Source organism: Engraulis encrasicolus, chromosome 6 (genome assembly GCF_034702125.1).
Source record: "Engraulis encrasicolus isolate BLACKSEA-1 chromosome 6, IST_EnEncr_1.0, whole genome shotgun sequence".
Taxonomy (NCBI): Eukaryota; Metazoa; Chordata; class Actinopteri; order Clupeiformes; family Engraulidae; genus Engraulis; species Engraulis encrasicolus.
Window position 1 is genome coordinate 32,536,573 of NC_085862.1, and position 21,862 is coordinate 32,558,434.

Here is a 21,862-nt window from a genome sequence, read left to right on the forward strand (position 1 = left end):
CAACATCATGGCCCTCACATGATTCCTAGGGGGGTATTTTAAATTATTAATTAAATTAATGAAACTTTTTCTAATAGGAACTCACCTCTTCATCGTTATGCTGCGGTCTAAAAACTTGTAAAACATTAAATAATTTGCATACCATCATGCAGGGATAAGTCTTAATAATCTAACAATGTAGGTAATTAGACAAATTACTTAGTAATTTTCTTCACCTACATTAGTTATTAGTCTATTAATCCTAATTGTGGAGGAAAATTAGCAAAATATGTGGTAATCAACATGGAGGGAAATAGGCCTACTGGTTTAGACCCAATATGACTAGGCTACAATTAAAGTTAGCTCAAGAGGCTGTGCCAAGGACAGTGTCATTACTATCAGGATAGACTACCATAATCATGTACAACTTTAGTTAAAGAAAAAAAAAAGAAGAAGAAGTTTTATTGACCTACCTCAGCAAACAGCAATAAAAATACAAACTGTTAGCCTACATTTGGGGCAGCGGTATGGATGAACGAAGGTGTGTTGAGGAAATTAAATGGCTATGTTTGTCCCTTTTACCCATCCGTTGATTACGTTTTGCTCATGTCGAACTGGATTGGTCCACAGACCTAAAGTAAGCTCTGTTGATTGGTCAATTTGGTCTTGGTGAAGTTTAATGGCGCCACACGTTCAGCAGCAGACAGCACTGTATTTTTACCGATACTTTTGCCTTTCTAGTCCTGGTATTTTTTAACTTCACTTCTTTTTCAACATCCCAGGTATAATTGACGTTAACATACAACAGTAAGTTCAATGTGTTCAAATGTTTCCCCGCAGAATAATCTTCAAATTCAAAATGGCTTATTGCAAGCGATTTAGCACAACATTAGCAAGATCAGAGCTTCAGAGATGTTTCCATAAACATGTCATAAACTAGTTGTGTGTGTCCTACTTGAAATTATGCGGCATAATCGTTGCTGTTTTCAACTATTGACATCTCGGGTCACGAAGGTGTGGTGTAGCTTTGTTTTTGACAGCTGCCTGTCATCAACCTTTTGACGGTTTGGCTGAGACGAACATCAATAGCTGATCTATCCTGTGTATTCGTTTTCAGATTCGTCGTTACAATGCGGGCTTTCAGGCAAGCAGGGGAAAAGCAGCTTCCGAACCCCATACTGTACATGGCATGGTCTCCCAAACGGGATCTGATTGCCCTGGCCAACACGAGTGGGGAGGTAAGAACATGTCTTGACTGCTAAACCCGAGATTGCACGTAGAAAACAACTGTCACTTTATGTTTGAAAAGTCAGTGGTTGCATGTCATGACGACAACAAAGAATATGTCCGTGTGTGTCCTGCTTTTTTGACCTTGGTCAATTGCAGCCCTTCAAATAGATGAGGAACATTCAGCCTGTAGTTGTGAAGTGAGGTGCAAGCCACCTGGGAAATGCCCATTGTCATTGTGACACAGTGCCCACTGCACACAACGAAATTTGCCTTTATGCCCTCCCACCCAAGGCGGCAGCCCCTAATGGCGTCCCAGGGGAGTAGTGCAGCGGGATGGTAGTATGTCAGTTATGCAGTAGGATGGGGAAGAGGTCCTCCTGACGCCCTACCCACTTAAGATTGCACTACATCGTATCAAATTCATAACTATAATGTCTTTCCATCAGCTTCTACTACATCGACTCAGTAATTTTCACCGTGTTTGGAGTTTGCCACCTAATGAAAACACAGGAAAGGAAATCACTGCATTGGCATGGAGACCGGATGGCAAAAGTAAGAAATTCATTCACAATAGGCATACATGGTTTTGTTTCATTTTATAAGCTGTATTTTCACATTGAATGTGGCCTCAGTGTTGAATGCTCTTGTTCTCTCGTACAGTCATTGCATTCAGTTTGAATGCAGGCGACACAAAGAAAGTGGTTCTCTGCGACGCTGAAAAGGCAGAGATCCTCCATGTGTTCAAGGTCATGATACCAGGTCCTGTGTCTTGTATGCATTGGATGGAAGTGCTTGACGAGAACAGGTCTTGTATTTTTTGTATCTTAACTGTTACTTGGATGTTAAAAAGAGATTACTTAAAGGGACACTGTGTGAGATCTTTAGTTGTTTATTTCCAGAATTCATGCTGCCCATTCACTAATGTTACCTTTTTCATGAATACTTCCACCATCAAATTCTAAGTATTCATTATGACTGGAAAAAATGCACTTTTCATACATGAAAAGGGGGATCTTCTCCATGGTCCGCCATTTTGAATTTCCAAAAATAGCCATTTTTAGCTGCAGAAATGACTGTACTTGGACCATGGTAGAAAATATTTGTTTATTACTTAGTAAACTTTCATGTAAAGATCAAATTTGGCAATTGGCAGCCCAGTTTCAATGAGCAGCATAGTTGCAGTACCTTTTTTGGCCATTTCCTGCACAGTGTACCTTTTAAAAATAAAATCATCTGTCCCTAACACATTTTCTTTGTGCTTTTGTTCATCTTCAGTGGCCTCACATCATTCTACGAGTCTGAGGATGAGTCCAATCGTTTCCTTCCCAAGCTACCGTCCCTCCCGAAAAGGTACATGTCTACCAGTCATTTCAGCAGATGACTTTAGTGGTTCATTATCCTCACCACATGATATTGGAAGGGAGGAATATTGCTGTCAGATCTCATGCACATCCATTGTAGCTGGGTGCAGGGTCAAAGCGTAGATAAGTTCAAGATGAGGTAAAGATGAATGCAATCTGTGATGAGCTCCCTTTTAATACATTTTATTCTCATGACGTTTTTCGGGCCACCTCAGCCCCTCCTCAGACCTCACCAAATTATATGGGATGGAAAGAATTTTTGAGAGGCTGTCATATTTGACTAGAAAAGATGATACATATTCTTGCTGTCAATTAATGTTCATGATAGTATATTTTATTATTATTATTTTATAGTATTATTTATAATAATCTTTGAGTGTTTCCTCTTCTCCTGTTAACATGTTAGCTACAGTACCACAACAAAGATTTTCAGGTATGTAAACAACCTAGGAGTTATTATTATTATTATTATTTATTAAAAATAATATTTGAAGTGTGATTGCTCTAATTAGAACAATCCTCCTTTGTCTTTTCAGTGAAGAGAAATCTGACGAGGCTACAAATCTCCTGGGAGATGTTAGGTGAGTGAGTGGCTTTTACTCAACTTTAGTAGGGCAGTGCAGTTGCTGTGATTTACTTTATTCAAAGTGTTGAACAAACACTTTGGTAAACCTTAAGTCCCTTGCACCATTGATGACTACAGAAGATGAAACCGCAATTATCTTTGCCATCTTTGTTAAGCACATTTTGAATGCCAAATTGCAAACAGGCTTTTTAAAGTTATTATATGTTATAGTTGTATAATTGAAGTATAATGCATGAAAAAGAACAACTGTGCTATATATGTACCCAAGATGTGTGAAGAAATGGTCCTACCAATGTGTCCTCCTTACCAATGTACTGTATTTGCACAGCATTGCTGAGTTTTGGGGGTCAGCCTTTTGATAATTGGCTAGCTCTTACACATGCACCAGTCAATGTTGCCCACTCTGCTCTCACCTCCCGAAACCGATTCGCATAGCCCTAGTCCTGTTTCATGAATATGCCCAGTAGTGGCAATGCTACGCATTTCCTTCACTATTGGCTCGAAAGCATAAGCCATTGGGTGAAAGTCGTGGGATTCGCCAAATCTCTCCACTTCATCCTCCATAGTTTAGCTAAGTTATTTTTAGCAGGCTACGGGTGATCAGCAGCAGAGCACAGTATCCCAGAGTAACCGAACCAACCAACACACAGATACCGGAAGAACTTTGCAACACACCCGGTGATGTCATAAACAAGATGGCGGCGAATATTAATAATGGCCTGCATAACTAATGTATCCGAAATGTCTTTTTTAAATGATCTACGATTATATTGCTATAATTTTCCTCTCTAAATAAATTAAAACTATACTTAACTTATATAAAACGCTATAAATGTAATGTTTCATGTCCACTTTAAGCATGACTACCAAAGGGTAGAATACAAAGTCACAAGCCTGTGGCTCATTGTTAAGACCAGACTGAATCAACCTCCCCCTTGTTGCCTGATTCTTTTGCCCAGTGTGGTCAGGTAATGATTGACTTAGGCTTACATCTGATTTCTCTAATACTGGCAGGCTGAATATTTTGGTGGTCGGAGGACAGTGCGGATTTATAGAGCTCTATGCCTATGGGCTTTACAACATAGCGACTGTCAACAAGGTGAGAACATTTCCCATTCTTCTTTGATATCAGTGTTTTTTCAGGAGTCATGTCTCACTTACACAGTGTGGTGTCACAAACAAGCTAGCTGTATTCATTTAATTTTTTTCTGCTCTGACGTTGTTTTGCTGCTCTGCTAACATGTTCTCCCTTTGTTTTGCTTACATGCACTATGTATCTGTAGATGTTTTTACATCTTCTAGCCTTTGTATGTCACTGGACAAAAGTATTTGCTTGAATGTACACAGTAATGTAATTATATTGTCACAATCTTTCCCTCTTGTTTAGGTTGAGGGGACTTGTCGCAGTCTCTGCCTCTCCAGTGACCTCAAATCTCTGTCGGTCATTACAGAGGTCAGGTCTGCCAATGACGACCCTGAGATTCACTATGTTCAGGTAATGCTGTCAACGTTTTTTTATGGGTTCAGTGATGAATGGAGACTCACTTGACCCCATCACTCAAAAAGTGTGCCTTGTGTTGCAAAACGATGATGGCAAAAAATCATCTTGTAATGCTTAGTGTGGTTGTGTGTGAGCCAATGTTATCAGTGGAATAATTTGCTACCACAAACCGTTATGCATTTTTGTTATGGTAAAAAAAATATAGAATTGTATTCATTTTAAGGGCCTTTTTTTCTCTGTGTTGCTTTTTCTTCCTTTAGTTGGACACAGGACTGCTGTCTTCTAATTTGGCTGAAGTGACGAAGATGGCTCGCAAGTTTACACATATCTCTACTCTGCTACAGGTGACTAAGCGCTGAAGTTTGTATGCATGTAGGGATACACTGGTGATGAACGTAGTATGAGAGGGCTGGGAGAAACTAAATTGTATGTACAAGACAAGTTAATTATTTGTTGGAGTAATCAACACATAATACATTAATTGAAACGCTGTTATAAATTTGCAGCGTTATACAGTGAGTCCAATATGTATTTGATCCCTTGCTGATTTTGTTGGTTTGCCTACTAACAAAGACATGATCAGTGAATAAATGTTATGATAATATGTATTCTAATATGGAGAGACAGAATATCAAAAAGAAAATCCAGAAATTAACTGAAGAGAATATATATTAATTTATTTCCATTTCATCGAGCAAAATAAGTATTTGATCCCCTGCCAACTGATTACAGTTCCGGGCCCACAGACCAGATGGGCACTTCCGATCAACTTGTCATCTGAATTAAAGACACCTGTACATACTAACATGCATAAAAGACACATTGAATCAGCAGAATCAGTCCATAGTATGAGTGAATCAATCACACTCCAACCTCACCAGCATGGGAAAGACCAAAGAGTGGTCAAATGATATCAGGGACACGATTTTAGACCTGAACAAAGATTAAATGAGCTGCAAAGCCACAAGAAAGAGACTGGGTATTAATGACCCAGCTGTTGATGCATTTCTTCCAAAATGTGAGGAATACAAAATGACTATCCATCAGCCTGTCTGGGGTTCTATACAAGATTTGACCTTTTGTAGGGATTTGATAATCATGAGAACAGAAAGAAATCACCCTAGAGCTGTACGGGATGATCTAGACAATGATATCAAAGCTACTGGGACCAAAATCACTGAGAAAACTACTGGTAGCACTTAATGCTACAGAGGTTTAAAATCCTGTAGTGCACACATGGTACCTCTACTTCAGAAGGGACCTGCGCAGTCCCACTTGAGGTTTGCCAACGGACATCAGACTGGTTTAGGATATGATAAGGAGGTGCTGTAGTCAGATGAAACCAAAATCAAGCTGTTTGGCATTATCACAATTCAATGTGTTTTGAGAAAGAATACTGCTGTCTGTGATCCCAAGAACACCCTCCTCACCATCATGCACGAAAGTGGTATCATTATGGTTTGAGGGTGTTTGTCTGGCCAAGGCACAGGACAACTTCACATCGTCAATGAATGGATGGAGGGAGACATGTAATGTGCAATCCTGAGTGCAAACGTCCTTCCCTCCACCACTACACTGAAGGGTGGGCCATTTTTGGATCTCCCAACATGACAATAATACACAACATACAGTCAAAGCAACGAAGGAGTGGCTCAATAAGAAGCATATTAAAGTCGTGAAGTGGCCTAGACAGTCTCCAAATATTAACCCTATAGTAATTCTATGGAGAGAACTGAACCTCCCATTTGCCAAGCTACAGCCACAAACCATTAATGTTTTAGAGATAATGTGCAAAGAAAAATGGGCAAAAATAGTTTCTACTATATGCACAAACATTGTCATTAACTAAAAGAAGCATCTAACCTCAGTGCTAGAAAACTAGCCTATTTTCTGGAATTTCTTTTTGATATTCTGTCTCGCCATGTTTGAATACATATTATCATAAATTTATAGACTGATCATGTCTTTATTAGTGGGCAAACGGGCAAAATCAGCAAGGGATCAAATACATATTGGACTCACTGTATAGGCACAAGATGCATAATACATAGAACACCCACTGGAACATGAAACAAAAGGCATATAAGCTAAACTAAACTAAAAAGTGTGAAAGTCATCAAACAAGCAGGATAAATCAAGAATTGTGTGATTCTTTACTAAAGTGCTGTACAATATATCACGTAAGTGAGTACACCCCTCACAGTTTTTGCAAATTTGTCAGTATATCTTTTCATAGGAAAGCATTAAAGAAATTTCACTTTGACACAATAAGTGACCTTTTAACAACATATTTAACCGCTTAAATGTCTTGTTCACTCAGAAAAAACAAAATACAGCCATTAATGTTTGAACATGTACCCACAAAAGTAGTGAGTACACCTCATATTAAAATCCGGTAGGGAAGGGGCCGTGTTGGCTCGAATCGTCTCGTAATTAAAAGGGAGGTCATCGGTGTGTGTTTCAGCCTTGCTTTGCATTGAACTTTTATATTTTGAGTGTGCATCTGGCTTAAATAGATTGGTGTGAGATTTGAAAGCAATCCTATGGAGAATATCAATGATGCTCTGCTTCAGTAGTCATGTTGACATGCATGTTTCTTTTAGGTGTATTTCAGATTGCCAATGTTGACAGCATTCATGCATCCCCAAACCATGTCAGTCCCACTACCATGCTTGGCTATTGAGAGGATAAACTTTTTTTGTAAAACTCACTTGTTTACCACCACACATGCTTGACACCATCTAAAGCAAATTTGTTTATCTTGGTCTCAAGAGAGATGAACCGACCAAGGATGTTGATCACTGGAACCATGTCGTGTGATCTGAAGAGACCAAGATAAACAAATTTACTTTAGATGGTGATATACTTACATATACTTACGTGATGTACTGTATGTTTATGACCGAGGTCTGGCACCTCAAACATGCATGCACATGCACTACATGGATAGCTTAGTCAAGTCAAACCACAGCCTCAAAGGGCACACCATTCCACCTCTGAAATGTTCACTGAATTTCATGAGTTGATCCACACAGAAACATAGAATATGGTGCTTACATGTCTAATGTCAGCTGTATTCAGTGAAGAAGATGGACAGATGGGTGGAAAGATGGATGGATGGATGGATAGCCTTTTATTGTCCCGAAGGGGAAACTCGTATATCAGGGTTCCCACTGGTGCTTGAATTCCTTTAGAATGCTTTAATTTCAATTAACTGTTTTCAAGATTGTGAAAATGCTTGAATGTTTGGTGATGTGCTTGAAACGGCTTGAAATTGCTTGAAATTTGGATCAAGTCAAATTCAGCAAGCCACAGAATAGAAATAAATTGTTCAGGTACATCAAAAATCTGAGGGAGTGATGGGATTTGCCCTTCAACATCCTAAAATTGATTAGAAAGCAGGAAATTGCATCTAAAAAACACAACATTTTCTGGGGGAGGTCCCACACCCCCTTCCCGCGACCTATTTAAAGGTGCTGGAAAACTGAAAATTTGGTACTTGAAGGTGCTTGAAAAGTGCTTGGATTTGTTCATGAAAAAGGTGTGGGAACCCTGATATATGTAGTATACAGTAAGGAAAGGGAAGGGAGGGGCGGGTAGACATGGACCAGGCAGGTAGACGTTAGACAGGCAGTGTTAAGGAAGCATAACAACAACAAAGTCATTTCTGTCTCTCCCCCCCTACCTCTCCCAGTACCTCCAGATGTCTCTGACATGCATGTGCGAGGCCTGGGAGGACATTCTTCTGCAGATGGATTTAAGACTCACAACATTTGTCCAGGTCAGCTGTTTACATCTGTTTGGAATAACCATTTTGTCATTTATGTATGAATGAAATGTTGTTATGTGTGTTGTGTCCTCCTGTGTTACAATAACAAAAAATGGGACTTAAATGTATTTCACTTTCACATAAAGGAGAAGAACACAAGCACTCAGGTTCAAGATGAGTTCTTGGAGCTGCTCCTTTGGGGACATGCCAGGTAAGAGACTACAATGAGGGGCAAACCACAAACATCATCCACAATTCATGTTCTTTTCAGAAATAGTTCTGTAATAAAATTATTATTTTAATAACGCTTTTCAAAGTACCAAAGGGCCCTTTTCATTGGGTGTAGTAGTCTGGCATGTATGGGAGAGAGTGGGGCTAACAGCCAAAGGTGTGCTTTGAGGTTACTTTTTATTCAGGGCCAGGGAGGACCACGTTATATTCTGGTACACTAAGATTGGATACAATCAGGATGTGATTTGCTGACAAAACAGAGAGGGGGTGGGGTGTCTAAGGTTTTAAGCAACGTCAGTAGAATTGCATTAAAATGAGATTAAAATCATGTAGAAGTGGAGATTATGAAAACCAGAAGGGGGGATCCCTCCCATGGCCTAAAATGACCACTAGGGGGAGCTTGTTTACCACAGTTGTTTTTTTTCTGCTTCGGTTCCTCGAAAGTCTTCGTTTGAGATAAGAAGAAAGGAACATTTTTAGGGGTTGTGTGTTTTTAATACGTCTAATTTTAATACGTCTAATCGTTTAATGCATCTCATATATTGGCTTTTCTTTCAGCCCTGAACTACAGGCTCTGCTTATGAACCAGCTCACTGTAAAGGTTGGTTGTTGGTTCTGATATGCATATTAGCTTGTCTACCCTTATTATAGGCCACACACCATCTCCCAGTTAGTCAAATAGCAACACAACATATTAGAATATTTTGTTAACCATTTCCATTAACCAATCATTATAAGCCTGATTCGCACGGGATAAATATTATGGACCCCCGGACCTCCGTGAGTTTTTTTGGGGCGCATTCGGACGGGATAAATAAACGTCTGTTATTTACTCAATTTACAGACATTAAAAGAGGGTACAGACGGCGCGCCTATGTGAAATTACCCCAGGACGTCTGTGTTTCAAAATACAGTAGGTAATTCGCGGCTGAATTATTACCTCACAAATCGCGGACATGGCACATTCGCACAGGACTAAGAACTCAGACGTTCTCCGTAATTATTCCGAATTACCGGGGGTCCATAGGTAATAAAAGTCCCGTCCGAATTTGGCTTAAAAGATATTTAAAGCATGTGTGTACATCATGTACTCATTTCCCTACCATAACTGTCAATGTACTACATGTAGTCAATCATATGTAACAATGTGATATGTCTACCAATTGAAATATGTGATGCATTAATTTATGCAATGTTTGTATTTTGTCTCCAGGACATCTCGCTGTTCTTCTGGATTAATAAAGTGTCACTTGTACTGTTTGCAGGGTCTTAAGATGTTGGGTCAGTCTATTGAGTCCTCTTACTCAGGCATTCAGAAGCTGGTGATCAGTCATTTGCAAAGGTGTGTACTCATCACATCTGGTATATCGATGCATCATAGCTTGATCACTTTTGAGTATTTTTGTAGTACATTTAATACAGTCAAGCACAGAGGTAGACCCTAAGTCAGTTTATTGATCTAGCACAACTACTGAGAATAATGTAGCTGAAGTACGACGGAAGGTTAAAAGAACACAAGTACTCAGTTGTGTGAAACAATGCAGATATGAGCTGATATAGAATATTTTGTGATAGAAGAAATTGCTGGTTTGTTAAAATCAACATAAATGTGTAGGAAATGTGTAAGAAAGGAACATGAATGCGTATTTCATTGGTTGTGTGTGTGTGTGTTCTCCCCATCTTATTTCCCCTGTGCGTGCGTGTGTGTGTGTGTGCTGCAGTGGCTCGGAGGCTCTGCTGTACCATCTGAGTGAGGTGAAGGGCATGGCGCTGTGGAAGCAGAAGTACCAAGCACTGGGGCTGGACCTGGCTATTATAGAGGGTGAGACACACACATACGACACAAAACAACACAACAACGCACACACTGTTATACACAACTGCTGAAACCTGCCTCTTGCGAAGGCCAGATGTATTCTGATTACTGAAACAATGTGCTTACTGTCCATAGTTATGCTTGCAATCAGCATGAAGTCTTCACATTCCATGTGATTACATTCTGTATGTGATCATTGTTTGCTTCATATTTTTCTGAAGATGCCATTGCTGTAGTGGGATCCTTCACCCTCAAAGCCAGTGAGCTTTTACAGTAAGTACTATTATCATTTCACAATCATTTTGGTTTAACAGGAAAGTGAAGCACTCTCCTCTTCCCTATGATTTTTGCTAATGCATTTATACATTCAGATCATAATGCGTAATTAATTAAGCATAATTAAAGGGAAAATGTTAATGATCTTTTATATATTTATTTAAAAGTGATTTTATATGTAGTGTTAATATCATGGTGCCATTTTTTTTATTTATTCTGTTCATTTTCTACACGATAGAGTGATTGACAAGAGCATGAAGAATTTCAAGGCCTTTTTCCGCTGGTTGTATGTTGGTAAGTCTGCTTTGCTTTTCTATTCCAACACAGTGAAAGTGATGGGTAGCATTCTGTGCCTTCTTGCTTACGTGTATGTGTGCGTGTGCGTGCATATGAAAACACACTCATGTGATTCTCCTCTACACTGGTTGTTACAGCGATGCTGCGGATGTCTGATGATCACGTCCCCCCTGAGCTCAATAAGGTCAGAAAAAAAGCAAACATTTGTTCAAGTCACATTGTGAAAAAGATATACTTACCAAAAGTGTTTTTGTCCATTTTATGAGTAAGACATCATCAATGAGTCATTACGTCCATCAACACCAGGAAGCGTTGTAAATGTTTACTAGGTCATTTTAGATTTGGAACAACTGCTGTGGAAGATTGATGCAGCTTAATAAATACAGGAAGAGTGAATTGTACCATCTCTGGTTTCATTTTCCACAGTCGTTGGGTACATTCCATAATCCAAACTCCTGTCCTCCCTTGGGCTTGTGACCTCGTGATGACGTTGCAAGGTGTCATTGCCAATAGAAGTTTAATTCCGCATCTTGCACAAGTGTAATAATCATTTGTAATCGGGATGTTGAATAGGGAAAAGTTATTGTGGCTAGGCTGTCCATATTGTTTCCTCCACGGAGGCGGGCATCAGTGAAGTGCAAGTCCCCAAGCCGAGAACTGGAGGTTGATAATGGAAAGTTCCCATTGTGTTGGTCTTAAAGAGGATGCCATTTTTAAAGTATAAACAACGCCATCATGGGCCAACAACGGGAGGATGCAAATGTTGTTTCGGAATGTGATGCACATCCTCACCACTAGATGGGGGTATATCTTACAGAAGGTTACTTGAAGTGATAGCAGTGGGAGTTGTACGGGGCACTGGGGGGTTGCTGTTGTGTCAATTGTAAACATGTTGTTTGGTATAGTACTTTTGGATAAATGTATTTTCAAGTATTGTGCTACAATGCATCCCCCCAACTTTTTGCCACTCAAGGTGGTTGCATGGGTGGGTGCGTTTTTTTTTTTAATGCATCATGAAAGGCTATGTTGTGCAGAACACATGAATTCCCTCAAAAATAAACAAGCGTATACAACTGTATATGGTGCAACTTCAATTACATTTATTAATATACAAAATCTTTCTCTTTGCAAGTACCTTAGTCAAGGTGGTACCGTGGCAGGTGTGTGCTGTCAAGGTGGCCACCTTAACTATAATGTTCTGGGGGACACCCATGTGCCAAATGTAATCATTGGTATTACCACTGACTGTATACTTCCTGTATAGAGTCAATGGGCAACAGCTTGGGCCACGGTTCTCCTCACTCATGTGCTGCTTTTTGTCTGTTTTGTAGATGACTCATAAAGACCTGGCCTTCGTAGCGGACTTCCTGGCAGAGCACTTCAGCGCGGTGAGAGATCTTCACCTGGTTGTTGTTACTGCCAATTGATATTACGTTGTAGATGAAACATGAAAAGCCTGTGCTTGCTTTGGTGATGATGAGTTGGTGTATTTTGTAAAGCTGGTAATGACTTTGTGCAATGCTTTTCACCTGCCTTAGAATGAAGAGCTTTTCGATCGGAAAGGGAAATATTTCAACGTAGAGCGAGTGGGGCAGGTAAGTGTGTGTGTGTGTGTGTGTCTGTGTGTGTCTGTGTGTGTCTGTGTGTGTCTGTGTGTGTCTGTGTGTGTCTGTGTGTGTGTGTGTGTGTGTGTGTGTGTGTGTGTGTGTGTGTGTGTGACAGAAAAAAACATCTGTCTGTGTATTTGTTTTCAATCCCATGTGTTTTGCAATCGGGCTCATAATTTCCCCTTCTCCCTGTTTTTCAGTACTTAAAAGATGAGGAGGATAACCTGGTCTCCCCACTCAACACAGAGGGCAACCAGTGGGTGAAGTTTGTCAAGGAGAGCACACATTTAAAAGGTACTCGGCACACTCTACCTCACAGGTGCCCTCATATGAGTTGTTTTTTTCTATGCCAATTTGGCAACCCTGTTTTTTTTGTGACATTTGGTGACAGGTTGACATTTGGTGTTTGTGACATCATGAGACGATAATTTGCTCTGTATGGTGACTGTGCTGCTGTTTGTTTGTTTGTTTACCTGTGACCGATGCAGACAGCCCTCTCCTGTTCCCCACCTACCCTCAGAAGTCTCTGCATTTTGTGCGGAGGATCATGGTGGCAGTCATCAATCTATGTCTTCAGCAACCATCTGTAAGCAACACACACGCATACACACATGCTCACACAAGCATACACAGAAACACTCTATCCCTCTTGTGTCACACACAGGTATACACACACACACACACATACACACACACACACACACACACACACACACACACACACACACACAAACACACACACACACATACACATTCTCATGCATGTAATCTCTTCTTCCATCTCTTACACATTCCCATGCTCTCTCGTGCGTGCACACACACACACACACTCTGTCGCTCACACATAAAAAGCCTTATATCTCCTAGAATCTTGTGTCAGTTGCTGTGATCAAGGTCACTGTGTACAGTAAGTGCACAGTAAGTAAGCTAGCCTTTGAAGAGCACAATCTTAAGGATGCGGGTGGCTCCTCTTGTAGCTGCTCCTTGTAGCCTCAGTGAGCACAATTGAAAATGAGTTGGCATCAGAGTCATTGCTGCTCCTATTAGTGTAGTCTGTGAGACATGCTGCTCGTGCTGTCATAGCATTGCAAAGTCTGGACCTGTGTGTGTGTGAGAGAGAGAGAGAGACTGTAGGAAGTATAGAATCTCTTAAAAAAATGTTAATGGTCTACCTAAAGTGCTCTGATCAAAGGGTATAATCATACGGCATAATCCCCAGCAACACCCCTGCTGTAAACCGTCTGGCTCACACTGACACAATAATGGGCTGGCATACACAACCAAAACAACCAAAGAAGAAATTCTTACATCTCGTGTTTTCTGTCGCAATTTGTAAGGACAAATGCCCCATTCATCAGCAAATGCCTGAAGAGCTATTGTTGATGCTGTTTGTGAGCATGTGAACTAAACAGAAAGCTTGTGTCCATATGTAGATGGTGTGCCATGGTTCTCTGTGTAGTGATAGTGATCGTGATAAGTGCCCTTGCCCTTGCCAACACCATTGACTGTCACAAAGAGGTAATGACTGTCCATTATTTCAGGTGACCATTGGGAAGTCTGTGTCTGAGGCCTTGCGTCTGCCACTCTACACTGTTCCAGAGAGGTATGTTTGAAGTATATCTGAAATGCTGAAACATGCTAAAATGACATGCTAAAACAAATTAATTGCATCTTTTTTTTTCTCTCTCTCGTTTATTTGCAGTTCTGAAAATACACCAAGACTCTTTGAGATGCCTGCACTGTAAGTAAAAGAGGGATCATTGGGGACAACCTGGGCTTAACTTGTTTAAAAAAATCATTATCAAAGTCTAAAGTGATGTAATGTAATGTGTACCCATGTTTAGATAAGCCTGTGAGTCACACCCATGTGTAGTCGGTATCGGGGCCGCTGACAGCTTTAACTGGGCCCAGGACAAAATCATCTGAAAGTGTCCCTTCTCAATACTTACAATGTAATGGGGTCCCAATTCTGCGCCCCCTCTTTCCCTGGGCCCAGGGCAATTGTCTCCTTTGTCCCCCGCCGTTGGCTTCAACTGGTCGGTATAGTCACACCTGATGACAAGAGCCTCTTTTGAAGATGAGATGATATCAGCGCCTATGGAAGAGGGTGTGATCCTAATAGAGGCCATTACTGTAATCACTGCCGCCTCCAATGCTTTGGTCAGCCCATCATGTTGATGGATATGAGACACACAATGACATTAGGTCATCATCCCAGTAGAGCGCGGCTGAAGATGAGGATGCTAGAGTGATGTAATGCCCGTCCAGTAGTCATCATTCCCCTTGACGACAAGAAGCGGCTTGACTTTGTCACTTTTCTCCTGGCCAAATGCGTGTAAAACTTTGGTGTGGTTAGTAATAATTTCTCGCTCACTAGCCACTTTAGCAGTTAGTTTACCGTATTCTTGGATATGACCTATCCTAGTAGCCTACATTTTGTTTTTTGGACCTTCGTCCATCAGCTGTTTGTGTTTTGAGTTCTAGAAAAAGAATAGTGAGTTTGTATTTGTATGTTTTTTTCATGACAAAGCAATGTTTGTAATAGCAATGGTAATAACGGACAGAGATGGTGATGGTGGATGTCCTCTGTATTTTTTTGTTCCTTATCTTTGGTATGATTAGGTGGAATGCCAGCAAGGCCAGTATGCACTATGTGGTGTTCTGCATGCCAGAGATCGCTCCCTCCAAGATTTATCTGCTGAGGAGGTCAACGGATCCCAGCAGGTATTTTTGATGGTCCTTTTTTTAAAACGTGTCATCCCCCCCTTAAGTGCGAGCACCACATGCATGTGCACACATTTTTTTAATATCCTCCCACCCCTAGACACACATACTCTCTCTCTCTCTCTCTCTCTCTCTCTCTCTCTCTCTCTCTCTCTCTCTATGTCTCTCTCTCTCTCTCTGTCTCTCTCTCTCTCTCTCTCTCTCTCTCTCTCTCTCTCTCTCTCTCTCTCTGTGTGTCTCTGTCTCTCTCTGTGTGTGTGTGTGTGTGTCTCGTGTCTCTCTCTCACACACACACACTCCTCTCATTCTATTTCTGTGCTTTTAACCAGTATATCACATGGTTTTATATTTAACCCCAATGATGCCTGAAGGTTCTGACAAGTAATGTTTGCTTTTCTCACGTGTGTCTCCCCAGAGCTGTCCCCAATGGTCTGATTGCTATTGACCTTAGCCGACCTCTAAACACCAGCATTGACGACGAGGACGCGGTTGCCGAGATCCCGTGAGTTTTACTTGGCGATTCCACACTCGAACTGAGTCTCTTTCAGCTTGTGTTTAACTATACAGCTGTACGTAGTGTACACACACACACACACACACACACACACACACACACACACACACACACATTCCAGTTGGCCTGCTTGGAGCTGGTCACATATTGTGTGTGTGTGTGTGTGTGTGTGTGTGTGTGTGTGTGTGTGTGTGTGTGTGGCCATGGCAGGGGGAATGGCACGTTCCGTTGCCTGGACGCACGTCTGTATGATGCGGAGACCCTGACGGTGGTTCTGCAGAGCCAGGAGGAGGAGCGGGTGCTGGCCCAGCTGCCCCTCGGCAACGCCCTGCGCACCGAGGAGGACTTCACATGGGACAACAGCCTACGGTGCGTTGGGCTGCATTCGTGCGAGTGTGAAAGTCCTTGAATAAGAGCGCGACTGACTGTGGAGATTAAAGTGATGCCATACCATTTCTGGAAATTGTACACCTGTCCTGGAGTTAAATAATTGGCTTTTACCTTTCTCATCTTCCAGCCCTTCTCTTACTCTGGTGGTGTTACTTCTAGTTCCAAGCTAGCAACTATCATGGAATCTTATGCTGGACCAGTGCTGGCTTAGGTAGAATTTGCATTGCCAGACTCCTGACTGCTTTGCATTGCCAGACTCAGAAAATGACTGGAGGAATAGGAGAGAGGCAAAATTCAATCATTTAACTCAAGAGGAGGTGTACAATTAGCTTATTTCCAGAAATGGTACAGTATTGCTTTAAGGCAAAGGTGTGTGTGTGTGTGTGTGGGTCCTCTATCTTTGCAGTGTGGAGGTGTTCACCTGGAACACCCCCTTCTGTGTGTGTGTGTGTGTGTGTGTGTGGGTGTGTGGGTGTGTGTGCAGGCAGGTGTGTGGGTATGACTGTGTGAGAGGTTTGCGTCAGACATTGCGTAAAAAGTGTGTGTGTGTGTGTGTGTGTGTGTGTGCATCCGCACTGCGCAATGCGTGTGTTTATGCCCTTGCGTCCTTGAGTAAGAGAGCAAGAAATGCCTTGTCCCACACTACATACTCTCTTGATACACGAAATCACACAGCATGAAGTTCATTTGGAGAGAAGGCTCATTTACAGGAAGCGCTTCTCCTTCTCTGTTGACATTGACATCCAGTACCGCTAACAGCAGGGGAACTATTGTTCCTTTACCCCATATGCCATTAGTCCTCAGTCTCCCCCTAGTGCTGTCCTTCTGTCGGTGGGTGGTCTACATTGATGTTGGTCCTGTTCCCCAGTCTAATAACCCCATAACTGAGACGGTCCATTCAATGCTGTAGGGTTTTTAAAAATGTTTTTGGGGCTTTTTTTGGGCCGCTATTATGTCAGGACATGTTGAGAGGAGACAGGAAACGAGTGTGAGAGAGATTGGGGTAGGGCTGGGAAACGACTCTGGCCGGACTCGAACCTGGGTCCCCATGGACAGGCAAGCCCAAATTTGGGGGGGGGCTTAGCGTGTTGTTCCATAGTGCCCCCATCATGTTGCAGGTTTTTGCCTCATTCATTGACAATGACTTAAATAACAACTGCAGTGAACAACATGGGGAGCTAGCTACTGTTCCAGGTCCGGAGTCTCCTGCTTGTCATCCGCAAGGTCATAACTCCATAAGTGAAAGTGTTGTACATGCCTTTGGGCTTTTCAGGTTGGACCAGCAGAATGAGTCCATCCCCTCCCAGGGTCTGGTCTGGGAGAACCAGTGGAGGCAACTGGACAGCATGAAGGCCCAGTTTGTGGCCGTCAACGGGGTCCGGAAAGTGTCCTGCGTGGTAAGAGTCATTGTCCTAGTGCATGCATGTCACTTTACAAATGGGTAAATGAAGCGTAGAGGGCGAATAAACAAAAGAAAAATCTGAAGAGGGCTGTCCTTCGCTTCATTTACTCATCTATGTTTTATGTGGGATTCAACACCCAGTTAAGAACTATTAATTATTAGGCGACAGTGTGAGCGCGTCTCCTCCACTTAACAAACTTTACAAATGGGCCAGCAAATGCAATGAATTCCTTCACTGTTTTATGGTCAACACATAGAAAGGAGTTCAACTGCTTTGATCACTTGTTTGCATCCAACAACAAATCAATTGGCTTGGGAATTACTCTATTGTGTTCTGTCAAAATGATCTGAAAGATATCCCAGAAGATAAGATTGTATATGTGCCTACCACATAGTCATAGCATGGCAATTGACCCCATCTCTTTGTTATAGGCTGACACAATTCAGATAAATGATTGGGGTTTTCATCAAACCGTCAAACAATTCAGCTACTTGAAAGATGTTTTCAATTCACAAATTGGCCTATTAGGGTGATTGCTTGATATTGATCAGGTGACATGTCAGACACATGTCAGACAGGCTAAGAGCTATTGGAGAGTGGGACAGGCCTTAGCATGTCATAGTTTTATCCTTCCCTTAGTTTTTCCCCCCCCAACAGATTGTAAGAATTGAAAGGCATGACTGTGGCTAATGTTGTTATGATCCTATGATGATGCTCTAACGTAATTTCACACAATTCAGGAGTTAGTAGATTTTCAATTACATATTGATAAAGTGCTACAATATGTATGATTTAACAACAGTCTTTCCCATGAAATGGAGATTAAGGAAGGCAACACTCTTCATTAGGGTTTGTCAATGAGGGTTCTAAAGCCTGAGGGTGTTGAGCTTGAGACTGCCGAGAGGTGGGGGTCCGGTGATAATATTGTCATCATGAAGTCGGGTTGGGGGCGCTGTCAGACTTATGATAAGGTAAGGGGGTGTTGGGGGGGGGGGTGGGAAATAAAGCTTGTGAGCAAATAAAGCTTGCGATTAATAACATTAGCTCATTTCTCTTGTCTGTGGTATTGGTGTCTTCATTCTCCTGATCATCAATTACCTTTTTCAACGAATCGTAATTCCCAAACCAGATCTCACTGTTTTCCAATGGTATGGCAACAATCATTAAATGCAGTGAATACTCTCTCTCTCTCTCTCTCTCTCTCTCTCTCTCTCTCTCTCTCTCTCTCTCTCTCTCTCTCTCTCTCTCTCTCTCTCTCTCTCTCTCTCTCTCTCTCTCTCTCTTTTTCTCTCTCTCTCTCTCTCTCTCTCTCTCTCTGTAGCTGAGCTCCAACCTTCGGCACGTGCGTGTGTTTGAGATGGACGTGGAGGATGAGGAGGAGGACGATGAGGAGCGGCAGGAGCAGTCTCTGGATATCACCCCCGACCAGGACGCCCTGGAGGAGGCGCTGAGCAGCGGAGGAGGCCCGAGGGAGGCAGCAGCAGGGGCCAGTATGGAGGCCCAGGAAGGAGGAGAGGGGGAGGGGGACGAGGAAGAGGAGCAGCCAGCTGAGGGAAGCTCCACAGATGTTCTGGAGCAGACGTCAGGATCAGATACACTGTGATTCTGGACAAGGACTTGAACTTGATGACACGAGTGTCCCAGTTCACAAATGCGAAGCCATCGCTTGTGTATAACTTTACACACACACGAGTTTCTGTATCTTAAGCAGAAGTGTTTACACTTTTGATGTATTAAAAACAAATGCCTTTTAATGTACAGTACGACACGGTGACCTTCATATCTAATTATTAGGTATGTTCTGTTTATTATGTGTTGAATCAACATAGTAATTGATTTGGCTCTGTTTTTCATGTGGCAGTCCGGTCCAGTAAACAAGAATGGCTGGCTGGGACACTTGGGCTGTACATTTTTTTTTCTCTCTGTGTCATGTAATCAACTATCAAAACTGTCAAAAACAAACCTTATGTGGAAATGTAATATGGATATTGTTTTCACATATTATTAAAGGTGCGATTGTGAACTAATTTCTTACGCTCACCCATTTTTGGTTTTGTTTTGTTTAGTGAGTTTGAATCTTATTATCCCTCTTTTTGCTCATCCTGCTGCAATGCCTCCAGGACTTCAACAAAACATGCACACAGGAATAGATCACAGAATACTGTATTTACTGTAACTTCTGAGAGAGCCATACTGTTCAGTTGGACAAGGAGCTGTAGCCCACTGTCAAACGTGCTATTGGTAAATGCACTACCGTCCATATCCCTGGTTCGGATCCTTTTAGGGGAAATGTTGAATAAATAATCAAGTTACACTTTGTGTAAGCCCACTATCGTGTCTTGCCAAATAGAAAGGAAAGGACGGTAACTGTTGTTACATTTAAATATTATTTGCCGCGTATAAATATGTGTTAAATTGGTGGTTTTGTGTTGAGTCAATATCTGGGCGTAGACGACTGTCTGTTTCCTCTGTATTTAAGATGGTTTCAAATGTACAAGTTATTTTACAGTACAGATAGGCTACAAACGCGCGCTCACGTGAAAAGGGTCGCTCCCAAAACGTGCTCGGCCCCGGTGACGTGCGCGATTACGTTACTTCCCAGTTCATTTTTGCTCAGTTTCTAACTGGAGACAGTAAAGATGGCGGCGTTGCGGCCAGTAAGTACGATCGCCTGGAGAAGATGACGACGATTAGCTCATGAACTCTTTTTGGCAGTGGAGTGTTTACAGTGTGAACTTTATTCGAGTGACTTCTAACTCCTGGTAAACACCTAAGCCGTTTGATTAGACTGACAGGCTTTACTTGGAAGATCGCTACCATGGAGGACATCAATTCAAATATAAATGCAGACTTGGAAGTGCGGAAGCTTCAAGACTTGGTTAAGAAACTCGAACAACAGAATGAACAGCTTCGGAGCCGGTCTTCGTTCCTACCTTCAACCGGCGGAGTGACAGCTAATAGAAGACCCGTAAGTGACCCATACGACTCGCCCTTGTCGGTGGGAGCGACGTCGGGGCTGGCCGGCTTCCCTGGGGTGGGGTTCAGTGGAACGAGGGGCTACGGTGGGCTGACGGAAAACTCTCGTTGTTTGAGCCCCAGACTGTCATATCCTGGAATGAATTATCTGGGCGCATACGATGGCGACGGCGATGGCGCTTGGTCTACCACTGGCACCGGTGTCACAGCATATGACAACGATATTGGGGATTTTTATCAAGACGGGGAAACTTCAATACTTGATGAAGTGGAACTCCTCGATATCGAGGACATGGATTGTCTCATCGAAGACGACGACAGCTGGTGAGTGTGTTGAAAGTGACAGGCTAGTCGACGCTTTTTTTGATTACATCACTGGTAGTCAAGGTTGTTAAATAGTGGGTACAACCTCACACCCGCACTGTGACAGGCCAACAGACGAACACAGCTGTTCCACACCACGGCCAGGATGATTCGCATTTGGCGAGTGCAGAGTAGCTGAGGAATGCGCCTTTGGTATTTTTTCTCTCCTCATAGCTGGCTAGTCACACACACCTTGTAATTCTACTGCTTGTAATGACGCCGCGAAACACCACACTGTGTTCATTTAACGATTTACAAATGTAAACATGGCTGAGAGATATTCTGTTTACGGTCACAGTTGTTGTTTTTTTTTATCAGTCAGACATCAAACTAATCACACACTCATTTGAGCCACGGCGTTCTTGTTGCTGGCCGTATAGACATTTGAATCTGCAGTTTGTTGAGATGTCAGCTACAGCGAAGTTGCATTGCTCTGAGCAACAGTTAGCTATCCACACTTGTCAGTGTCGCCATTCGATGCTGACATGTGGCATCACTGCTTGTTGTTTTTGGTTTGGTTGTAGCTCTTGGCTGTTGTGACAAGGGAATTATTACCAGTTAATTACAGTTTATAATGTGTTCTACTATTCTCATTACAGAGGGTTTTGTTTTGCTTTTTCAATTGTGATGCGTCAAGAAAGATTTCCTGAAATGACATGAATTGAAACGAATAGGCCTCCTCGTTAGTGCTGGATTGTAGCAGGTTTGCCAGGCTGTGTGCTGCTGTGTGGAATCTCAAATGACAGCAGCAGTGTGACAGTAAAGGAAGTCAGCATATCCCCATGGTTGATTAAAAATATAGGCCTACCATTAACCTTACCTGCACACGGATACCATAC

The 21,862-nt window shown here is 42.1% G+C and overlaps 2 protein-coding genes across 3 annotated transcripts in view; both read left to right on the forward strand.

Annotated features, from left to right (window-relative positions):
• The first annotated feature begins 659 nt into the window (after positions 1-659).
• anapc4 (anaphase promoting complex subunit 4) lies at positions 660-19,998 on the forward strand. Of its 2 annotated transcripts, none has more exons than XM_063201316.1 (29): positions 660-786; positions 1,097-1,217; positions 1,656-1,761; positions 1,870-2,014; positions 2,485-2,559; positions 2,977-3,003; positions 3,107-3,151; positions 4,171-4,255; positions 4,544-4,651; positions 4,918-5,001; positions 8,352-8,438; positions 8,573-8,637; positions 9,216-9,258; positions 9,923-9,999; positions 10,379-10,479; positions 10,695-10,746; positions 10,988-11,043; positions 11,184-11,230; positions 12,378-12,434; positions 12,585-12,641; positions 12,854-12,947; positions 13,142-13,239; positions 14,195-14,256; positions 14,356-14,394; positions 15,276-15,377; positions 15,793-15,879; positions 16,102-16,260; positions 17,555-17,678; positions 19,006-19,998. In XM_063201316.1, the coding sequence occupies exons 2-29, from the start codon at positions 1,110-1,112 to the stop codon at positions 19,285-19,287; spliced, it is 2,472 nt and encodes an 823-aa protein (XP_063057386.1). In that variant the 5' UTR covers positions 660-786; positions 1,097-1,109; the 3' UTR covers positions 19,288-19,998. The 2 variants fall into 2 exon arrangements, with proteins under 2 accessions (XP_063057386.1, XP_063057387.1); XM_063201317.1 differs by having other exon boundaries at positions 660-761.
• Positions 19,999-20,286: 288 nt separating this feature from the next.
• slain2 (SLAIN motif family, member 2) overlaps positions 20,287-21,862 on the forward strand; it is a 49,926-nt gene continuing 48,350 nt past the window's right edge. Inside the window, exon 1 of the mRNA XM_063201319.1 lies at positions 20,287-20,984. Within this exon, the coding sequence (XP_063057389.1) occupies positions 20,503-20,984 (482 nt within the window). The 5' untranslated portion in view covers positions 20,287-20,502. The remainder of the gene's footprint in view (positions 20,985-21,862) is intronic.